The sequence below is a fragment of the Barbus barbus genome, assembly GCF_936440315.1.
Source record: "Barbus barbus genome assembly, chromosome: 11".
In the NCBI taxonomy this organism is placed as follows: Eukaryota; Metazoa; Chordata; class Actinopteri; order Cypriniformes; family Cyprinidae; genus Barbus; species Barbus barbus.
The window spans coordinates 883,698-903,690 of record NC_136739.1 but is presented as its reverse complement, the minus strand read 5'-3'; the positions used below and the strand labels follow the sequence as shown (position 1 = coordinate 903,690).

The 19,993-nt window shown below is 36.4% G+C and overlaps 1 protein-coding gene across 1 annotated transcript in view; it reads left to right on the top strand.

Moving 5' to 3' along the window:
* Positions 1–843: 843 nt before the first annotated feature.
* The window catches only part of LOC306876681 (thrombospondin type-1 domain-containing protein 7B-like), a gene marked incomplete at both ends in the record, with an annotated part of 147,110 nt that continues 127,960 nt past the window's right edge, over positions 844–19,993 (top strand). Inside the window, one exon of the mRNA XM_079428026.1 lies at positions 844–997. Coding sequence (XP_079284152.1) covers positions 844–997 — 154 coding nt within the window. The remainder of the gene's footprint in view (positions 998–19,993) is intronic.

Genomic DNA, 19,993 nt, shown 5'->3' with positions numbered 1-19,993 from the left:
GAGCCGTGTCCCATATATGAAACAAGGATGCTATAAAATATAGAGATCCCCATTTCCCGCCGCAGGACTGGCGCGAATGAATAACTTTCGTTTGTGCTGCCGAGCTGTTTAAATGAGTTACTTTCCCATTTCGATTGTCAGTGGAGAAGTTTATTACATGTGAGAGTCATAACGTGGATCCGGTCCATTGCATATTTGCCATTTGAATGGTGTGCAGATTTCCATCAGTCAGTGCGTGAAATAAAACAAAGCTTGCGTGCGCACAAATACGGTAAAAGACGTTCATAGTTCAAGATCAGCTGCTTTAAAAAGTGAATAGTACAAATACTATAGCGTACAACTGCTATCTTGAAATGTTTTCCTAAAAGTTCATTGTAATCAGATATTCACTGAAATTCCCTCTCACCTATATACACATGCTTGGAATGGAAAGCCAGTGATTTCAGAACTAATCCTTCACCCCAAGGATATGAATTACAGCGGTGGGGGACAGAATTAAATGAGTTGCAATAAAAATGTGTTAATACCCTCAATTACTTCAGGGCTGAAAGACCCAGGGCTCTGCCTGTGTTTACCGTGGTAGTTACCGCATCAATGTGTGCGGCTTTAAAACAGAATGATCCTGATCGTTCAGTGATCGTGAAAAGAGCGTGTGCTCGATTTCATGTCCTCGAGGATTAAATGACTAGTCAAACGTATGTCGGTGATTAATGTAATGGTTCCCTAGAGTTGTTTATCACACATGGCTGGTGTATTCACTCCCTAACCGGTGAGAGAGAGCATACTCACCATTGTTTGCTTTTGTTTTTTGTTTTTGCAGGACTAAAAGTGGACAGGACGTCAATGGGCTGGACTATGATTCTAAAAGATGACTCGGGTGTAATGGGCTGGGCATGGCGTGTTGGGAACTACCTGCTGCTCTCTATGTCTCTAATTGGAATGCAAGTGAGGTCAGACCTGGAGTTTCCAAAGGACAGGCACTATGCGTGGAAAACGGGTAAGCACGTTGTCTATGATGTCTATTTCTGTGATATGGAGATCTCTACGATAGATCTCTTTTTAATGGCTCCGCTTTGATGTTTCTCCCTCCTGTTAGCATTACACAGCATCCATCCATCCATCCATTCAGGATTTTATCTCACTCTAGCTCCAAGCAATACGGTGTTTATCAGGAACTAGCGTAACAAATTCCTCCGTGCCTCTTCAACGTTTCATGCTGCTTTCTTCCTTCTCATGCTTAATTATTATTTTGCTCTCTGAGATGTGGCCTAGCTCTGTTATCATTTACTCATCTTTTTCTTGTTCTAAACCCGTTGCATGGAGCACAAAAGGAAAGGTTTCACAGAATGCTCTGGCTGCTCGTTTCTCAACCTGGGGTCATTGAAAAAACTTGCCTCTGTCTTTTTTTGCAAAATTTGCTGCAATTTGCTACAGTTTCCAGCTGCGGTTGACATTAGTGGCAGTAAAACCAACTTTTATTCCTTTTCATACAAATTATAGTTTGACTAAATTATAGATTATTGAATAATAAAGACTTATTTTCCTGCATTTCATTGCATAATACTATGTTATGACCTCAAAACACTTTTACCAAAACGAAAACATTTTGACATTTGCATCACATAACCAACTATATGCATGGCTTTTCCGACATAGTAAACTTGCTCAGTAGCTCACCTGATACAGAGTTGTACTTTTGTGATGTGAAGCACTGTATGATTCCCGTGAAACACAGTCTCGATAAAAAGCTCAAAGACTTGTAGAAGCAAGCTAAAATGGCATGGTTGCTTTAGCAAATGTCTTTTACCTCATGTTTGCTTTTGTTAACACTATTGGCTATATTAGGGTAGGGTTTAGTATAGGTGCTACATTATTTTCAAGTATGATAGAGCATGAACTTTGTAGTGCCACTCGCCAGGCTTTTTATTTTCTAACTACCATGAAACGTAAAACAACCAATGTTATAAAACTTTTTAAGATTCACGTTCATCGGTAGCAATTCAGTACCAATTCTCACTATTGACTAGTTGCTTATTAGCATGCCTATTATTAACATATTGGCTGTTTATTAGCACACATTCTACATGACCATATTCTACATCCCTAATCTTACCCAACACCTAAACTTGACAACTACCTTATTAGCTTTTAATAAGCAGCAAATTACGAGTTTGAGGCAAAATGGTTAATGGTTTGTTTATAGCAAGAATTTGACCTTAAAGTAAAGTGTGACCCGGTCATCTGTTTCAGATAAAACTGAATGTGCTTTTAGTGCCACTCACTGGACATTTCACTTTAAAAGCAAGGTTGTCTTTTCTGTTTGATGAAAGTGAAAGGACACCACAGCTGTTCTGGATTCTCTTCACTTTCATTTTAAGCAGTGTGGTTATTCTGCTAAATTTCTCCTTTTGTGTCACGCTGATGAAAGGAACTTTCATGACTGATTTGCAACAACATGGAAGTGAATAAATGATGAGAGAATTTTCACTTTTGGGTGAAATCTCCCTTTAATTGCATTGTATTGACTCTGTTTGCTTGTGTCTTTGTGGAAAACCATCTTTCATCTGTTCCTTTTTTTCCCCCACTGAGAATCCCTCATTCACACAGCTCCCAACATCACAACGACACTGACATCTTACGCTGGAATGAAAAACTCTGCCGAGTTTGATCAAGGGATCCTGTGTGGATGTGGGTCTGTTAGCATAATATATGCTCTGAGAGAGATTATCCATCTCTTGCTGAACAATGACAGGCCCTACTGCAGAGAACGTAATCACATATAATGATGTATATAGTAATCTATTCCTAGTCCTCAAAGCTGGAGTAATTACCTACCTTTATGCCTAGCTCGAGATTTATGGGCTTTGCCAATGCATTCTGAAGTAAGGCAGGATTTTCTACATGTTGTGCTCAGTTTCACAAACAAGAAAATCTGATTCCGACCCTTAATCTCTCTGTTTCTGTCAGAGCAGGTCTGATTTTTCCCCTCGCTGCCAAGATTGATTCCAGATAAGGACTTTTACCCTCGGCGCGTGCGACTTTCTGCAGCTGTTGACTTCAAAATATTTGATGAATGAAACGCGAAGGCATTTGCATTCCATAAATGATTTAAAACACCCAAAGGTGATTCAATTTGAGCCTGATTGTTGTCCTAGCTTTGCCTCCGAGAAGCAGAATGAAGCAAAAAGCCCTTGGAGTAACAACTGCAGTGCATCGCTCTCAGATCAGCAATGTGGAAAATGAAGTAATGAATTTAAACTCACTGCCTCAGATGTTTTCTCTGTCCCTGTGAGTGCGTTTTCAACCTTTTTTGTATACAAAGGCCTCATTGGCTTTATAATCAGCGCTTTCATGTGCTTCCGCTCAGTGTGACGATGGTTCTACTCAGAAGATAAAGAGATTGATGAACTACACTTGAAAAATCCCGTACGCAGAAAGAATCTAATCAGATCATCGCGAGCGAGGCTGTGACATCTCTACCGAGCAGTGACGCTGATATATATCGCTTGGAAAAATGAGAAATCACATCGCTGAATACATTTTAACGTTTTTTGGTGCGAGTATGACCGACGACAGGCATTGTATGTGCATCTGATGTGTCAGTGGCTGTTAGGATTGACATCAAATTTTTATAGAAAGGATTATCATATGGTTGGACCAATTAGCAATGCCTTACAGAGCATGAGAGATTGCTGGTGTAAATTATTAATGACTTGATTATAAAGTCAACTCAGTTCCACTTAGCTGAGTTTGAATTATTAGGTTGTAGTGATGGTTACTTTCTGCGGTACTTTCTGAGGTTGTTGACTACTTTTCTAGCACCAGACGTCAGCTAGTCAGCATCTCTGTAAATTTCAAAGTCTGGAAAACATTTCATTGCCTCTTTGTCGGTTCATATGACTCTACACTTGTGGTAATTGGTGTCCTATAATTCTTCTAGGCGTTTAACCACAGGCAGAGCTGAGTTCAAATGAGTGTTCAACTGTTATAGGGGAAAGCTCTCCCTCAGAGTTGGCAGAACAGTGTGACTTCACGTTATGGAGAGCTGATGTGTGCTTTAGGCTTGACCTTCATCTCTGTCTGAGAAACAGGGGGTACCCAAGGCTGTGGGTAATGTGATGATCATTTAGCTCCTTAAACAAAGCACTCTCATTAAGGCCTGTGAGGAACAATCCCTTCTGCTCCATTTTTCACCAGCGACTGCCTGAAGAGAGGGAGAATGAGAGTCATCAGTGATCTGACTATATGCAGGGTTTCTGCATGTGATTTTCATCTGAAATCAAAGGAGCCTGCTGAAAATTTGAGTATTATTTCACATTGAGCCATCTGAATGGGCTTTTAACAAGCTGCAAATAATGGCAGGTGTAGTTAGCATTGTCAACCCTCATGCACGGTAGTAATATTGTGTACTAACCGGTTTCTGGACTTACTGTTTCCTTGTAATGCTTCAGGAGAAATGAAGGAGATTGTATCAGGTTTCGTTTGCGAAAATAGTGGATGAAGAGCAATGAAGCATATGCTGTTATCTAAGCATTTTTAAGCATATTTGAACTTATTTTTGAGCTATTTGAGCATTTGAATTGGTTTTTATGTTTTTTTTTAATAGTAAAATAATATTTTAGTTTCTAGCTCTCACATACTGTACGCCTGAGAACTGTGTACCATTCTATTATCTAGGCAGAAGAAGAAAATGCTGTGCAAATGCTTAATTAATTGTCAAAAATTTATTTATTTTTCCCTCTTTGTGAATGTCCAGATGGTCTGTTTTAATGATTGCTCACTTTATGTGGTGATTTTACGTTAAACTATTTTCCAGACAATAGAATTGGCCCCTTTGCAAATCAGTGAATTCAACTACATTTAAATTTATACATTTGGTAGATGATTTTATCTCAAGTGACTAGCATTGCATTCATGTATATTTTTTTTTTTTAAGTTTGTGCATTCCCTGTGAATCAACCCTACAATATGGGCTCTATACAGCACTGATGTAGCTAACCACATAATGGAGTTCCCTACTATATGGTAGGTGAAAAACAGCATGGCTTTTTCTGAAACCTGCCTTCGAAGGATGCATTCCATGGTAGGAAGGCATTAAGGCACGTCCGAATCCAATGTTAACTTCACTTCCTCTCTCCTGAGATGTCTTTATATGATACATTTTTGCTGCCTTTGATATCCCACAATCTTGTGCATTCAATTCCATGGCAGTTGAGCCAAAAGGTAAAAATGGCATCTAAACGTTGCAGTTGGTTAGTTTGTGTATAAATGTATGTTTTTGACCAACGTTTTCCACTTTTGATGTCATTACTAGCAAGACATTACTATTACTGTACTTAAATTTTCACTTCCTTATCACCAAAGCTCTCTCTGTTTGGTTGTCAATCATTAAACCGTTATGTTGCCTAAGAAGTCTGTCTGAAGTCAGTTTTGTTAAACACTGCCTGCAAAATCATTAGCTATGTTTCCATTTCCCTTTCAAATTATGCAAATTGAAATTGCGAATAGAAAATACATCCAATGGAAACAGTTTTTACACTCGCATGAGGTGAATTTTCAGGCAATTCAAAAAAGGATTATTTCGCAAAACTGCAATGGAATTTTTTATTTTTTTTTCACAGTCACCTGCAGTACAAAAAAGTCCAAGTCCATATAACCTCCAAGAAACAACTAATACTTGGCCGCTTTTAAGTATAAGGGGCTTTCTTTGCCATTAATGCTTGGTTAACCACTTATTTACACTGCACAAGTCGGCGGTGCATTACGGCTCCGACACAACCACCAGAGCTGATCGTGGGCAATCTAGTCATAGTCAATGCTTGTGTTTATACCAGCTACGTCACGGCATGTTTCAGAAGTGGCCCTCCACACTCCTCCTCTAAAGATACACGCTTGCATCTCCTTTGATTAAAAATAATGGCTAGTGCGGTGGCTGCGATTAAAAGTTAAAAAAGCCTTTATTCACATTCTGACCATCTCAATAAACATTAAAAATGCCTAAAATGCTGCACACCAATGCATTTTGGCCTTCAGCCTTCCTCAGAGTGTGTCAAGTATCAAACGAATGACAGGTGTAGATATAATTAGTCTGTGACATTGGGAGAAACCAAAAAATTTTATGCATTTTTCAAATGCATTTTTATGATCCCATAAATAGTGGTGGATAAAGTACCTGAAAGCCATACTTAAGTAAAAGTACAGATATCTTACCAGAAAATGACTTTGGTAGAAGTTGAAGTCACCGTTTAGAATATTACTTGAGTAAAAGTCTTACTTAAGTAAGACGTATTTTTTTAATCTTAAGTATTGAAAGTAAAAGTACAAGTAAATGGAAGATGGAAAAGAAGCAAATAAATAAATATATATATATATATATATACAAATGTTAAAGGTACCCTATTGTACACCTTTCTGGAGATTTATTTTTGATTTTGATGTCCTTGAGAATATATATTAGCGGTATAAGCACCAAAAAACCACTTCTCTCAGGAGCTCTGCTAAGAACAGGACGATTTTGGCCTGTCTAATTAACATTCATGAGCCTATCTTCTGATTGGCCTATTGTTTTCTGAGTGACGCATGGCCAGGCCAACCACAGGTAGCTAGGGTCATGTAGGGCCGACGTCACAATTACGTCACAGCGCTAGCTGGAGGCAAAACAAAGGTAAAACTGACCAGCACCTGTCACTTGTGCAGCATTGGACTGATCACTACCTCATCCAGCATTGACTGCAAACTACCTCTTCAGATAGTCTGATAAAAAGACTGTTCTCTTGTCACTTTAACAGACTGATAAGCTCTTCTTGCACTACACATATATCTGCACAGTTTTGTTTTATTTAACTGGTTTGCACTCTATCTGCCATGTGCCTTATGCCACTTTCTCTATCTCTCTCTTTATTTTTCTACAATGTCCTCATTTGTATATCTGTATAGTTGTATGTACATATGTTTAAACTGTATTTATCCGTATTTGAACGTCTACTGTCAGTGTCTTAAATGTTAACTGTATGCACCAAGGGTCTGAGAGTAACGCAATTTCAATTCTCTGTATGTATGTACCGTACATGTGGAAGAATTGACAATAAAGCAGACTTGACTTGACTAATATGGTAGTTACATAGCCCCTAGACCTCAGTTATCACGAGAAAAGCCGGAAAATTTCAGTTTTGACAATATGGGACCTTTAATACACAGCTTGAACTCTTTTTAACTCTTTCTTCCGTTTGGTATGTTTGGGTAAGAATAAGAAGCAGTTCATCAGGTACTAAATGTCTTTCATTCCAACATAAGAAAACATTTCTGGAATCTGCATCTGAAATAGCATTTAGATGTATTTACACAGTATCGCAGAGGGGACATGCATGCATTTAAACTTCAGTTACAGATGCATAAATAGGCCTAATGTTTTGTTTTTAACAAAAAACAAGCAATTATGTCTAAAATGTAAGTCATCTATGTAGTGGAGTAAAAGTTGACAGAAATATATCAACGCAAGTAAAGTACAGATACTCCAAAAAAATACTTAAGTAGCCTACTGTAACAAAGTATTATTACTTCGTTACATTACACTACTGCCCATAATCTATCTTGCATCCTACATTTAGTTTGACCCACAGAGAAACAGTTACAAGTACATTGAAGTCTATAGATTAAACACATACTCATAACTGATCTGATTGAACACATTTTCTTTGTGCAGACATCTACAAATGATTTTGTTTGACTTACATTGTCACAATGATTGCAATGTCCACACTTAATTAATCTCCTACGATGAATAGTGTCTGGATTACATTCATGCTTCACAAATTCATACTTTATAGAACATACTCCAAGTAATTACGTATTTGAAAGATGTGCTTCTTGCATGTTTGGTGCTGTAGCACTTTAGAAATAATTGACTCATCTTACCAAGATTCATTTCCCCAAAAACTCTAAAATGAACAAAATGCCTCTGTATTGATCTTTTGCAGTGCTCCTTGTTTTGTCTTTCTAACATATCAATTGTTATATATGATGCAAGATAAATATGTCAGCAGTTGCTCTATTACACTGGCCCTATAGAAGTCTGATTGATTCGCTCACAGATGAGTTGCTTCAACACGCTGTGAAAGGTTTTATTGCTGGAGTCACGTGTGATCTTAAATCTGATGAGGCCTGGTTTGATTTGTTATACCATTACAGTTGTCCGGTTTCTAATTTAGGTAGAATATGGAATCAGCATTAAAGGCTAATATAATTATTCTGTCTAATATAGAAATGTTTGCAAGCTTCATGACATTCTCTTTTTTTAATGATATTCGAGGGTTGGTTAGTATGAAGTAAACAAGATAACATTCAATATGGAGAGCTACTTTTTAGGTATCTGATTAACCGTAAGGATCACGGCCCTCAGTGAGGGAGACCTTACTTTAAAATCTGATCCTATTTGCAAATATCACCATATCTCCTGTTCTTCAAAGTCCTGTTTATTTGCTCTTGTGATAAGGCTTATCTTCAAAAACAGAGCATCCAGTTGGGCTACGTTTCTCCATCAATGAAAATAAGCAATTAAATACACGTGGCACTGTCTATTAGCATATCAGTGATGTCCTCCTCATGGATGTTAACAGATTTTCTGGATTTGCATTATTAGGAAATGTCTCATCTCATTCCCACACGCTTATCTCAAAGACGGGGGCTCAAATTTGTTCTGGATTTTTCATGGATTTTTTTCCCAGCAAAGAAGAATGTATATCTTCATGCTTTAGTCATAACTTAGTAGGCGCAAATTAGAGCTGTGCCTCAAAGCGTTTATAGCTATTTCTGATCTGTTATAAATCTATTAAGATTTAATAAAAAGGCTGCAAACAGTTTCCCAATTTTCTTTGACATGAGGTCATTTCATTGATTATCATTTTGCAGAGTTATCTCAGAGGTGAAAGGAAAAGGAAAAAAAATAACTTTGGTCAGACATGGCAGATTGACATTTTGAATATTTCCCTCTGACAAATACCAAGCACAGCACAGAATGGCATTGTGTTATTTTTCTTGTATTTGAGCAGGCAGAATAATGCTGCGGGTCTCTTTTTTTTGTGGCCGACAGCTTTATTCCCTCCTCTCAGAACACAACTACAGTCAGCTCTAGTGTAAATCACTCACAACAATTACCTTCCTTTTACAGAGATTTTTAGCACATTTATCCAAATTATTCTCAAATCTAGAATTGTTGTTTTGAACATGCCGCGCTAATTACATGTGTCTATCTTATACCTCCGAACATATCTATATAGTATGAGTGTAAATTAGATATTAAAGAAAGATTAAATAATTATAATTATTTAACTTTTAGGGTTGGTTAGATTTTTATGAAGATGTTTATAAAAGAAGTCTCTTATACTCAAGGCTGCATTTATTTGATTGAAAATACAGTAAAAACAGTAATATTGTGAAATGTTGTTACAATGTTGCAAGTTTTCTGTTTGACTATATTTTAAAATGTATCATTTTGATTGATTTATTTATTATTTTTTGTGATGGCAAAGCTGAATTTTCAGAAGTCGTTCCTCCAGTCTTCAGTGTCACAAGAACCTACAGAAATCCTTCTAATATGCTGGTTTGCTGCTTAATATTTTTGTAAAAAACATAATATTTTAATAAAGTTATATGAAAATGAATAGAAGCTACAAAAGAACAGCTTTTACATGAAACACTTTTGTAATGTTATGTCTTTACTGTCACTTTTGATCAATGTATTGTGCCCTTGATCTTACTGACCTTTAATTAAATATGCAATTAATTATTATGCATTTATATTTCCCATTCTAAAAATGCATGGAAATTCACGTAACTCATGAAAAAATGTTTCCTCCCAATACATTTTAAGTCTGCTTGGTTTTAGTAGTCTATTTAAATTGCAGCCGTTTTTGGAGGTAAAAGGGCTTGTGTTCGTCAGTATTACATTTATTAAGCTCATGTAGATCCTCTGGAGGTCTTAACAGTGGTGTTTCCAGATGATGTGCATCCAGAGTAAATGTGGGAACTTGAGGTTGAGAGCATGAGAGCAGAGACAATGATTCCCTGCAATGAGAAATCAATAAAGGTTGCATTAAGGAGGGGAGGGTTCATCACGGCCCTTTTGTCATTCAGCATTCAATGGCCGCTGTTGATCACAAAGATAAGTAAATGAAGATGAAAGGAAAGAGGTGAGGTATTACAGTATTACCAGCAGACTCACGGTAACCTCACATAACTCAGTTAATGAGCATCTTGAGGATATGAACGGGACGTGAGAAGTCATTTAGCTTCCATTGCCAAAGCTGAAATTAATATATTTATATTTTAAAAGAATAAAGACAGATTACATTTCCTTTATACCAACTGTTTTGCTTCAGGACTCAGATTTGGACAATTTAAGTTTTTAAACGTCTCTTAAATTTCAGTGGTTTCACGCTCAGGGCAGCTAATAATTGACTGCACAGAATAAATTGTGGTCAGCACACATTTATCCTTACTGCTAGTGAACCCGTATTTTAAGCAGTCTGGGTTGTATTTTACCTTGTGGCGCTTTGTTCATGGTTTTTAGGATAAGTAAAAAAAGGTAGGAGGAAAAGTAAAATGCTTAAGAAGGCATTTGCCCTTTTTATGCAGTTGCACTAAATAAATAATTTTGACAAAGCGATGACAGCCACATATGTTCCTAACAGAAACTTTCTTACCAAAATAACTTCAGCAAATCACATTGCTTGCAATCATTGTGTGTTTATTAACTTGACCTTGGAACACAGTTGTAGATGCATGTTTACAGCTCTCCTTACATTATGTGATAACGTGATTGGGAGTTGTAGCCGCTGTGTGCTATCTTCATGAGCAGGGGGAGCTGATTGTGGTTGTCTTAAAAGCTTTACATGCATCCTCCCCAGACCCACCAGACAGGAATTTTCCAAGCCGTTTTCATTCCCAACAGAATATTCTTTGCCAAGATACAGATTTCAGAAAGCCTTCTGCCTCTGATGTTCCTTGACGCTGTGAAGGTTATTTCATCAACCGCATGCAAAGTTCCTTTTCTTGCCATTGTTTTCACTTTTCTCGGATATGTACTAAAATATTAAATGCTTAGTTATTTATTTGTGTGTGTATATTTGTTTGTATGTATATGTGTAATCTTAATACATATATTCTATCTTAAATGTATGTGACCCTGGACCACAAAACCAGTCTTAAGTGTTAATTTTTTGAAATTGAGATTTATACATCATCTGAAATCTGAATAAATAAGCTTTTCATTGATGTATGGTTTGTTATGATCAGACAATATTTGGCTGAGATACAACTATTTGAAAATCTGGAATCTGAGGGAGCAAAAAAATCTAAATATTGAGAAAATCTCCTTTAAAGTTGTTCAAATTAAGTTCTTAGTAATGCATATTACTAATCAAAAATGAAGTTTTGATATATTTACGGTATACAATTTACAAAATATCTTCATGGAACATGATCTTTACTTAATATCCTAATGATTTTTGACATAAAAGAAAAATGTATAATTTTGACCCATACAATGTATTGTTGGCTATTGCTACAAATATACCCCAGCGACTTAAGACTGCTTTTGTGCGCCAAGGTCACATATATTAAATGTTTTGTCTTTTTTTTATGTATTACACAGTATCTGTGTAACTATTATAGACTATAGTGTTGTGTGTGTGTGTGTGTGTGGCAATATCAACATATTCTTCTTTACATATCTTTATTCTATCTGTTAGTTTTCAGAAAAAGTCTGCAGAGGAGCAAATATGAGCTTCAGAAGCATCAGCTTTAGTAATATTATAGTAAGTCTTCAGTGAGCCAGTGTGGCCTTTTGGGACTCATATTACCATATTTTCACATATGATAAATCACCATATGTTTTCTCTGACAAAAAGGCATTAAATCAGAATGCTTTCACGTCTGTGTGTAGGAAAACATTTGTCATAAACTGTGCACACTGAGAAAATAACATGCTTTCACAAAACAAACAATATGTGCAGGGTCAGTTCCAGCTCTTCACTACAGGTAAAAGTGTTGAAAAGAATGCCAAAAGCAATGTGACAGACACACTCTGTAGGTGTTGGCATGCCCACCAAACTATCTGGTGCTTTTGGTGTTTGGCCAAGAGCTGTGTGTTGTCTAACAGGAAGGCACAGGAGATGTGCCCATATGCTCTTGCTGGAAGCAGTATGTCATATACAGCAGTCGTTCTCAACTTTCACTTCAGGACGCAGATTGTACACCTTTCTAAAATTATTCCTGTAATGATTTGAGTAAAGTTTTGTAGTAATATTTAAAAAATAGTAACATTAATCCAGTCTTCAGTGTCACATGATCCTTCAGAAATCATTCTAACATGCTGAGTTTGCTCAAGAAACATTTCACAGTTGAAAATAGCAATGAATTCTGGAATCCACAATACAACATTTCAAGCCTTTATTTGAAGTACTAATCTTTTGTATCATTATAAGTATCTTAGGAATCGATAAATATGTGTGTGTGTAAATTGCATGATTAATGGGCGATGTTCCTCACTTGAAAATATAATGGATATGTTTAAAACTAAACAAAACGTCCTTAAAATCATACATGTAAATGTGTTATTAAAATATAATTTTATTATACAAACCACATACACCCACACAAATTGTGGCTTGCAATTTTTTTTCTATTCCTTGTTGCAAATGAGCCTGTATGTAATTTTGTTGGTGTTGTACAGTATGTACTACTGTACTTCTGCTAGTGGTTTTGGTTGTTAGGCTGTTCTACCAAGTGACAGATTAATTTGCACCAAAATACTGTAGAATTTGATTGGACTCTTGTCTTTTTAAAAGACCTTTTTGTACTAAACATGGCTCTTTGGTCCTGATAAACTGAATGTGATGATAATAACCAGCGATGACAGACTTGAAGGTTTAAGGAACTTGATAACATCTTCTGAAAATGTATATGATAGTCGGTGTAACTGTGACAGCGTTGACAGAAAAACTGCCTAAGTTAGGGGACTGACACAAAAATATTGTCAAAAACCCATCACTTTCCATCAGGTAAGAATTTACAGCTCAGCAACTGTTGTGGCGATAATGTTTTCTCTGTGTCATCACAAATTACCCACCCAGCCAGTGCACAACAGATTCAGTCAGATTGGTTCCCCTGTGATTAGATTTTCTCCTCTCTCCCACACAGTCCTGTTTGAGAGTCTATATTGTGTGTGCGGTAATTAACATGGTATTACATGGCCTCGGGGCCACTCCAGGGGCCCTTGCAAGAGCCGTAGCTAAGCTGCAGTGGATGTCATTGTCCTCCTGTCACACTGCTGTCCGAAGCTCGAGACTATATGGTAATGCTCACCGTTCTGTATTTTACTCCACATTCTCACATATAACAATGCAATCATATGGAATACGGTCAGAAGGACTGTAACGGATTCACTGCCCTAGATATATGGCATCGTTCCCTTGTTACTAGGGAGTTGATGCTGACTGTGTATGAGGAGGCTTGAGTCATCGCACTAGTACGCACTAGCGTAGCAGGACAGACGTTTCATTAGAAGGAAAGACATAAACATTGTGTGAAATCTCTTACACGGCAAAATGAGATAATGTGAAGCTGTTGCGTTAAAGTGACAGTTCATCCAACAATTCTATCATTTACTCCTCCTCATATCGCTACAACCCTGTATGACTTCTTATTCTTCTGTTGAACACAAAGGAAGGTATTTTCAACAGATTTTTTCATACAATGAAAAACAACATTGGAACCCATTAACTTTAATTGAATAGAAAAAAAGAACACATTGTTCAAAACTTTTTTTTGAACAACATAAGGGTGTCAAATATGGCAGTATTTTCATTTGTTGAACTATACTAGCAAAGCTTCTGATAGTCAGTATGTTGTATGTTGTGAACCCATCAAAATAAAGTGTTAGAAGACAGTCTACTAATACTCTAATGACTGATAGTTGACATGTAGCTGCAAAGATACTTACTGTTAGTAGAATGTCTAAAGTGGAAATAACGTGTTACCAGTAACTTATTCTAGGCCCAAAAATGAATCACTTTGGACAAGTCACTCTTAAAAATGCTTAAACATTAAGCATTTGGTCTTAATGAGATTTTAAGTGGAATTTTTTTTTTTTTTTTTTTTATATCTAATGAAATGCGATTCAAATATTTCATGAGGCTTAAGAGTCCAGAGACTTTTTGGGCACCATTGTATATATTTTTCTTCATGGCTTATTACAGGTCTAAAACACAAATGTAAATTTGTGGTAAAAGCTGCAGGCTATAGGTGACAACAAACAAGTCAGCATGCATCCATCAAGAAGGTGTAGTTATGCGTGTCTACACCGGATGTGTGGTGCAACAAAACTAGATCTCTCTCTCCCATTACAGTCAACAGAGCTGTCTACTCTGGAAGCACCCCGATGTGCCTTCAGCTCCTTTCTATTTTTACCTTGCTGCACAGCCCAGCCACTTATTTTTTGACTGCAATAAAATGTCATTATTTACAAATGTCAAATGTGTTATTTGATGGCTGTGTATTTTAGTCTTTGTTAAATAACTTCTGAATGTTTCATCAAAGACAGATTGTGATGTGTCTGGCCTCTTAATGAGACCTGCCTGATGTGCAGTGGCCGTATTCAAGAACCATAATTTCAGGCATCATTAGTTCTCTGAACATGTAGAGCCATGGGCTGCTGTAGATGTAAGGGAAACTAAACTGAATAAATGCATATTGTGATTCTACACCATTCACACGAGTGAGTCAAAGAATCATTCACTGAACCGATTTGTTTAAAAACACCAATTTATTCAGCATTAAATCAGGTGTCTTCTTTATCTGCGAGTCATTAAATCATGCACTCAGATGATTCATTTGAACACATATTCATTCAGGAGCGAAACATCACTGCTGTGTTTTGCGTGTGGACACTCAGTGTTAATGCTTTGTTTGGAACTAACTTGGCGGAGCATAAACAGACAAGGTAAATGTCCGGTTCACACAGAACGGGTTTTTGCATAAGAAACGTACTGTGGAATGGGGAAAAAAATAAAAAATCACAGGTAGACTGTAACAGAAATGCTGCTCTAGATATGCCATCTTTCCCTAGTTACAAGGGAATTTAAGTCACCTGTAAATGTCATTTGCTTTAATTAAGACTTGGGTCTTTTGTACTGACTGTGTACAAGGAGATTTGGGTCATCGTAATAATAGTGCAGAGTCATTTGCGTAGAGACAGACATTTCATTGGGGAAAAACACAAAAATGTTCAGTGAAATCAAAGTGTTCTTACATTTTAAAGAGTTAAAGGGATAGCTCAAAAATGTCAATTCTGTTCTCATTTTCTTTCAAAAGGAGATTGTAAACTGTTTTTGTTCATACAATGAAAGTCTGTGGGGTCCGAAACAACATTGGACCCAATTGATTTTCATTGTTTGGACAAAAATAAATTTTTTTGTGACTTGAGGGTGAGTAAATGGCCCCTATTTGTATCTAAAATGTAAGTTACTAAATATCTAAGGGATGAAATGGATAATCAGTTATTCTTTAATATGTACACATATAAGCGGTTACTCTACAATAAACACATACTGAAAGTGTCATACATAAAGTAACTCCCCAGTTAAAACTATGAATTTTTAGTTTCCGCCCTTCTAAAATGGCAGGATTTGAAATCGCCCCAGTCATGATGTTGGGATTATACACGTCTCTTAACATGCATTTCATGATGGTGTGCTCTTAACAGCTCATGTCAGTCCATCAATCAGAAGAGCGGTGCTGCTGTGAGGCTAAGATGTCGAGTCAAACCATCCGTCGTTGTTCATGCACAAACTGCATGGCGCAGCATGGCTGTGATTAGCTGTGGCAAGGTGGATTTAGTCATATTAAATAATATTTTTGTCTGCAATTAAACCAGTTAATTTAGATGTTATGGCATTAAGGGCATTTTTAGGTTACCTGACAAAACTGTTTGTGCTGTACAAGTTGCCAACATTTCTTATGTCACTTGCCGATTCTGTTCAAACAGTCTGAAATAGTATACCATTTACGCCTTTTTCTTAACCAGTCACAGATCCATAAGATTTCTTTCAGCTGTGTGTGCTGTTCTTCTGGGAATGCTGATCTCAGGTAGAGGCGTGGGGAGCCTAAACGAGACGCTCCTGAGGTTGCATCTCAATGAGCTGAGAGAGAACACACAGCTGTAATGATAAACCGAGCCAAAGCTGCTGCTGGGCTTTTGCTTTTATACTCTATCCTTCAGACGGAGCTGGTTTGTTTTCAGAAATGAAAGGGTCATGTACTCGGTGTGTTTAGATATTGAAGGAAATGCATCACGCTGAGGGAGTGGTGTTGAAAGAGACATAGTGGTATTACATTGGATTGTTTTCTCTCTAGCAAGTTGTCAATATACTGTATATCTATTATTATTTTGCCTGTAGATTCTGAAGCTGTAAAAAGTCTATATGTATGTATATATATATATGTATGTGTGTGTGTGTGTGTGTGTGTGTGTGTGTGAGTGAGTGAGTGTGAAAGTGCGCATATCTGGGGAAATATTGATATCTGTACACAAACATGAAGCTAATAGTATGTGATTTGTATAATGTCATTTTCATTATATGACCAAAAGCAACATTACATCGCAATTGGAGGTTATTACGAACACTTCATGGTAGGGGTGGGCGATATGACAAATATCTTATATCATGATATGAGTAATTTTATTATGTGGTAATGATATATCACGATATAGTTATTTTGCTTTAAATAATGTCTTAATGACATCAAAACTTTTTGATACCATAGAAATTTCATAGTTCTTGTCACCAGTGTCAGTATCACAAAAAAATAATATTAGCCTAAATAAAAAATAAAAAAACCTCAAGCTCAAACAGTCATCGATTAAATAAGAATAAGAAACTAATTACACGCAATATCTGCAAAAAACTACAGTCGAACAAATACATAAGAAATGCTACATACATTGTATAAAGTAATCAAGTATAAAGTAGGAGCAAAATGTGAAAAAGCTCTACCTCCTTTAGTGGACTTTGCTATCCTAGGTACTACCAAAAGTCCAGAGTTTTGCGACCTTAGAGAGCGGGTTGGATTGTAGCGTGGTAGAAGACAGGTTAGGTACACAGGAGCTGAACCATTAAGGGCCTTATAGCGTATGCATATAGCTAAATGAGTTCTGTTTTCGCTGCTGATTGCATTTCAATAGCTTAAAATCACTTGTTTAAACCGCAATGCTTAAAAACGTGTGCAAACGTTAAGTTTTCATAACTACAGCAACATCACGTGAGCGTGTAACTGAGATAGAGACGATAGTCCAAAATCTCTACCAGTTGATACATTTCTACTGGTTAATCATGTCTACCAGTATACCGCCCCACCTTACTTTAAAATGAGTTTTAAGTAAAAAGCATAGTGTAAAACATATCAATTGTTTAATAAAGCATATGTTGCTAATTGTAGCTCTAATGCACCTGTTAGCCTGATGCGATGATGCTTTAGGATGTATTTTGTCAAAAGAATTATGCATGGTCATAAGAAAAGTTAGGATGCATGTTAGGATCAAAGCGATGTGAGACCATTGGACTATAAGCAGTGGATGAAAGGTTTTTATAAAATGACAAATAGGTTGCTGAGCTGTTCTGCACTGGTTATGCACTGTGTAGATGAAAACAAGGGCTTTAATGCAATGTTTAACAACCTTATGTTCAACTGCACTGCAAAAGGGCTGGTGTATGTAATTAATTTAATGTAGAATATGCTTTAATATGATAATTGTCATTTCCTTCAAACATCTAATTAGAAGCAACCTGAAATGCATTGCTTGTAAAAAGTGCACATGTATCACCACCATCGATAAATATGCGTATTTATGTGTGTGTGGGTGTCCATCTATGTGTCTGTGTAACCATGAATATTTGGTAATAAACGTAAAATATATTGTTTTATATTGTACATATTTTTTTACAATAAAAAAATGCATTTTTGTACTTGTTTTTATATTGTATTGTTTTTCATTTGATTACACTATTTGCAGTCCTTTATGGGAGTAGTTCATTCCTTCATAAAACAATATAAGAACACAGTCTTGTTACCTTTATCTCAACATACATAGGACTGCTGGGCTACCGTCATGTCAAAAAAGTAATTTCACAAGTTTTATAATGTGCCCCCCTCCTCCACTGTTCAAATTGTTCCTTTAGCCCCTGATTTCCATCCAGCTGTTTTGTATATGGTTCAGTAGAAGTCAAAATATACACTTTGTAACATGCAGTCTATAAATACATCCCAGTGGGTTTCCTTCCTGCAAAAACAGCGTGAGACAAACAGAATTAGAAAAGGTGCATATATATATATATATATAATTTCTATCATATGCATTCAGATTCTGTGGGAATATGCAGAACTGTTTGCAGGTTCTACGCGTACAGATTCCATGTGGGCCTGAATATATCTTTTCTGACACATGACGTGAAAAAATTCACACCATATATTGAGTTTTTTGTCACTCAATATCTAAGTGTAGCACATTTGTGGAAGTCATGCACTTTTGACTTTCTCGTTCTCTCTCTCAGTTGTTAGTCCAGGGGCTTGTCCTCATTAGAACCTAATCATAGCAGCTGCACATGAGGATTTTGCGGTTTACACGTTGTTACACGTAGCTTGTGATCACAAGCAGATGGCAACTGTAGAGAAACAACTTAGTGTGAATCTATATCTGGAAGATATTTCTTGCACTGCTCAATTTGCAGTTAGTTTGCATTTGTTTAGTGATGGAATTCACCACCCAGCAACATTCTCAGCTTTATCTGCTTTAAATGATATCAATCCAAAATGAGTATTAAGTCTTATCCAATCAGAAATTGTCCTTGTGGTCTGAGGCAGGGACAGACTGTCTGGTTCAGTAAAGTTGTACTTATTGTAATGCATGTAGAGGAAATGAAGTCATGTCTTTTAAAACTTTCCTTTTTCTGATTTTGCAAGGTCTCAGATCCCCACGGATATATATCTTGACATTTCCAGATATATTCTGCTTTGGCTGGCTTTACTGTTTTTGTTTTTTATTTTTTATTTTGATATATTTGAGATCCTTGAGAGCCCATTGATGCATGTATAAGTAATTTTGAAAATAACTTTTGTTTAGATTTTTCCATTTAGATTAGTCTGACCTAATCAAAACCTAGGATGCAGATATCTACTGTGGGGGAAAGGTTTGCATTTAACTTTTGATTTTAAAAAAGTCCCTCTGGTTTCACAGTGTTAACAATTAGAGAATCTTAGTTTGTGAAGATTCATTGCATTTACAAGTAATGCAACTTTATTCATAATCAGTCTTTAATTAGATTAGGAAAAAGTCATGAAGTATCCACCTGAAAGTTCACTGTTAAGGATTTTTAGCTGCAATATTACTGGGGTCTCTGAGTCCCTATACAAAACATGAGGGTTAAAACGTATGAACTTGCCACCTTAAAGGAATAGTTGAAAGTTTTGTCATCATTTATTTACCCTCATGTCGTTCCAAACCTGTATAAGTTTCGTTCATATGTTGAACACAAAATAAGTTATTTTAAAGAATTTTGAAGAACCAAACAGTTGTTCCTCTTTGACTTCCATATATGAAAGAAATACTATGGAAGTTAATGGGGACCATCAGATTGTTTGATTACCAGCGTTCTTCAAAATATCTTATTTTATGTTCAACATAAGAAGGAAACTCATACAGGTTTGGAACGACATGGGAGTGAGTAAATAATTAGAACATTTTTATTTTTGCGTGAACTATCCCTTTAATTCAATATGAGGCTGTTTTTCTGCACTATTATTTACATTGATACATTATGCATTTATTCAAAACAACTTGCAAAGCATTCAATTTAGAAATCGGACCCACGGTCTTAATGTTTCACATGCCATATTATACCAGTTGAGCTTTAGGAAGTAAAACAAAAAAGATCAAGTAAAA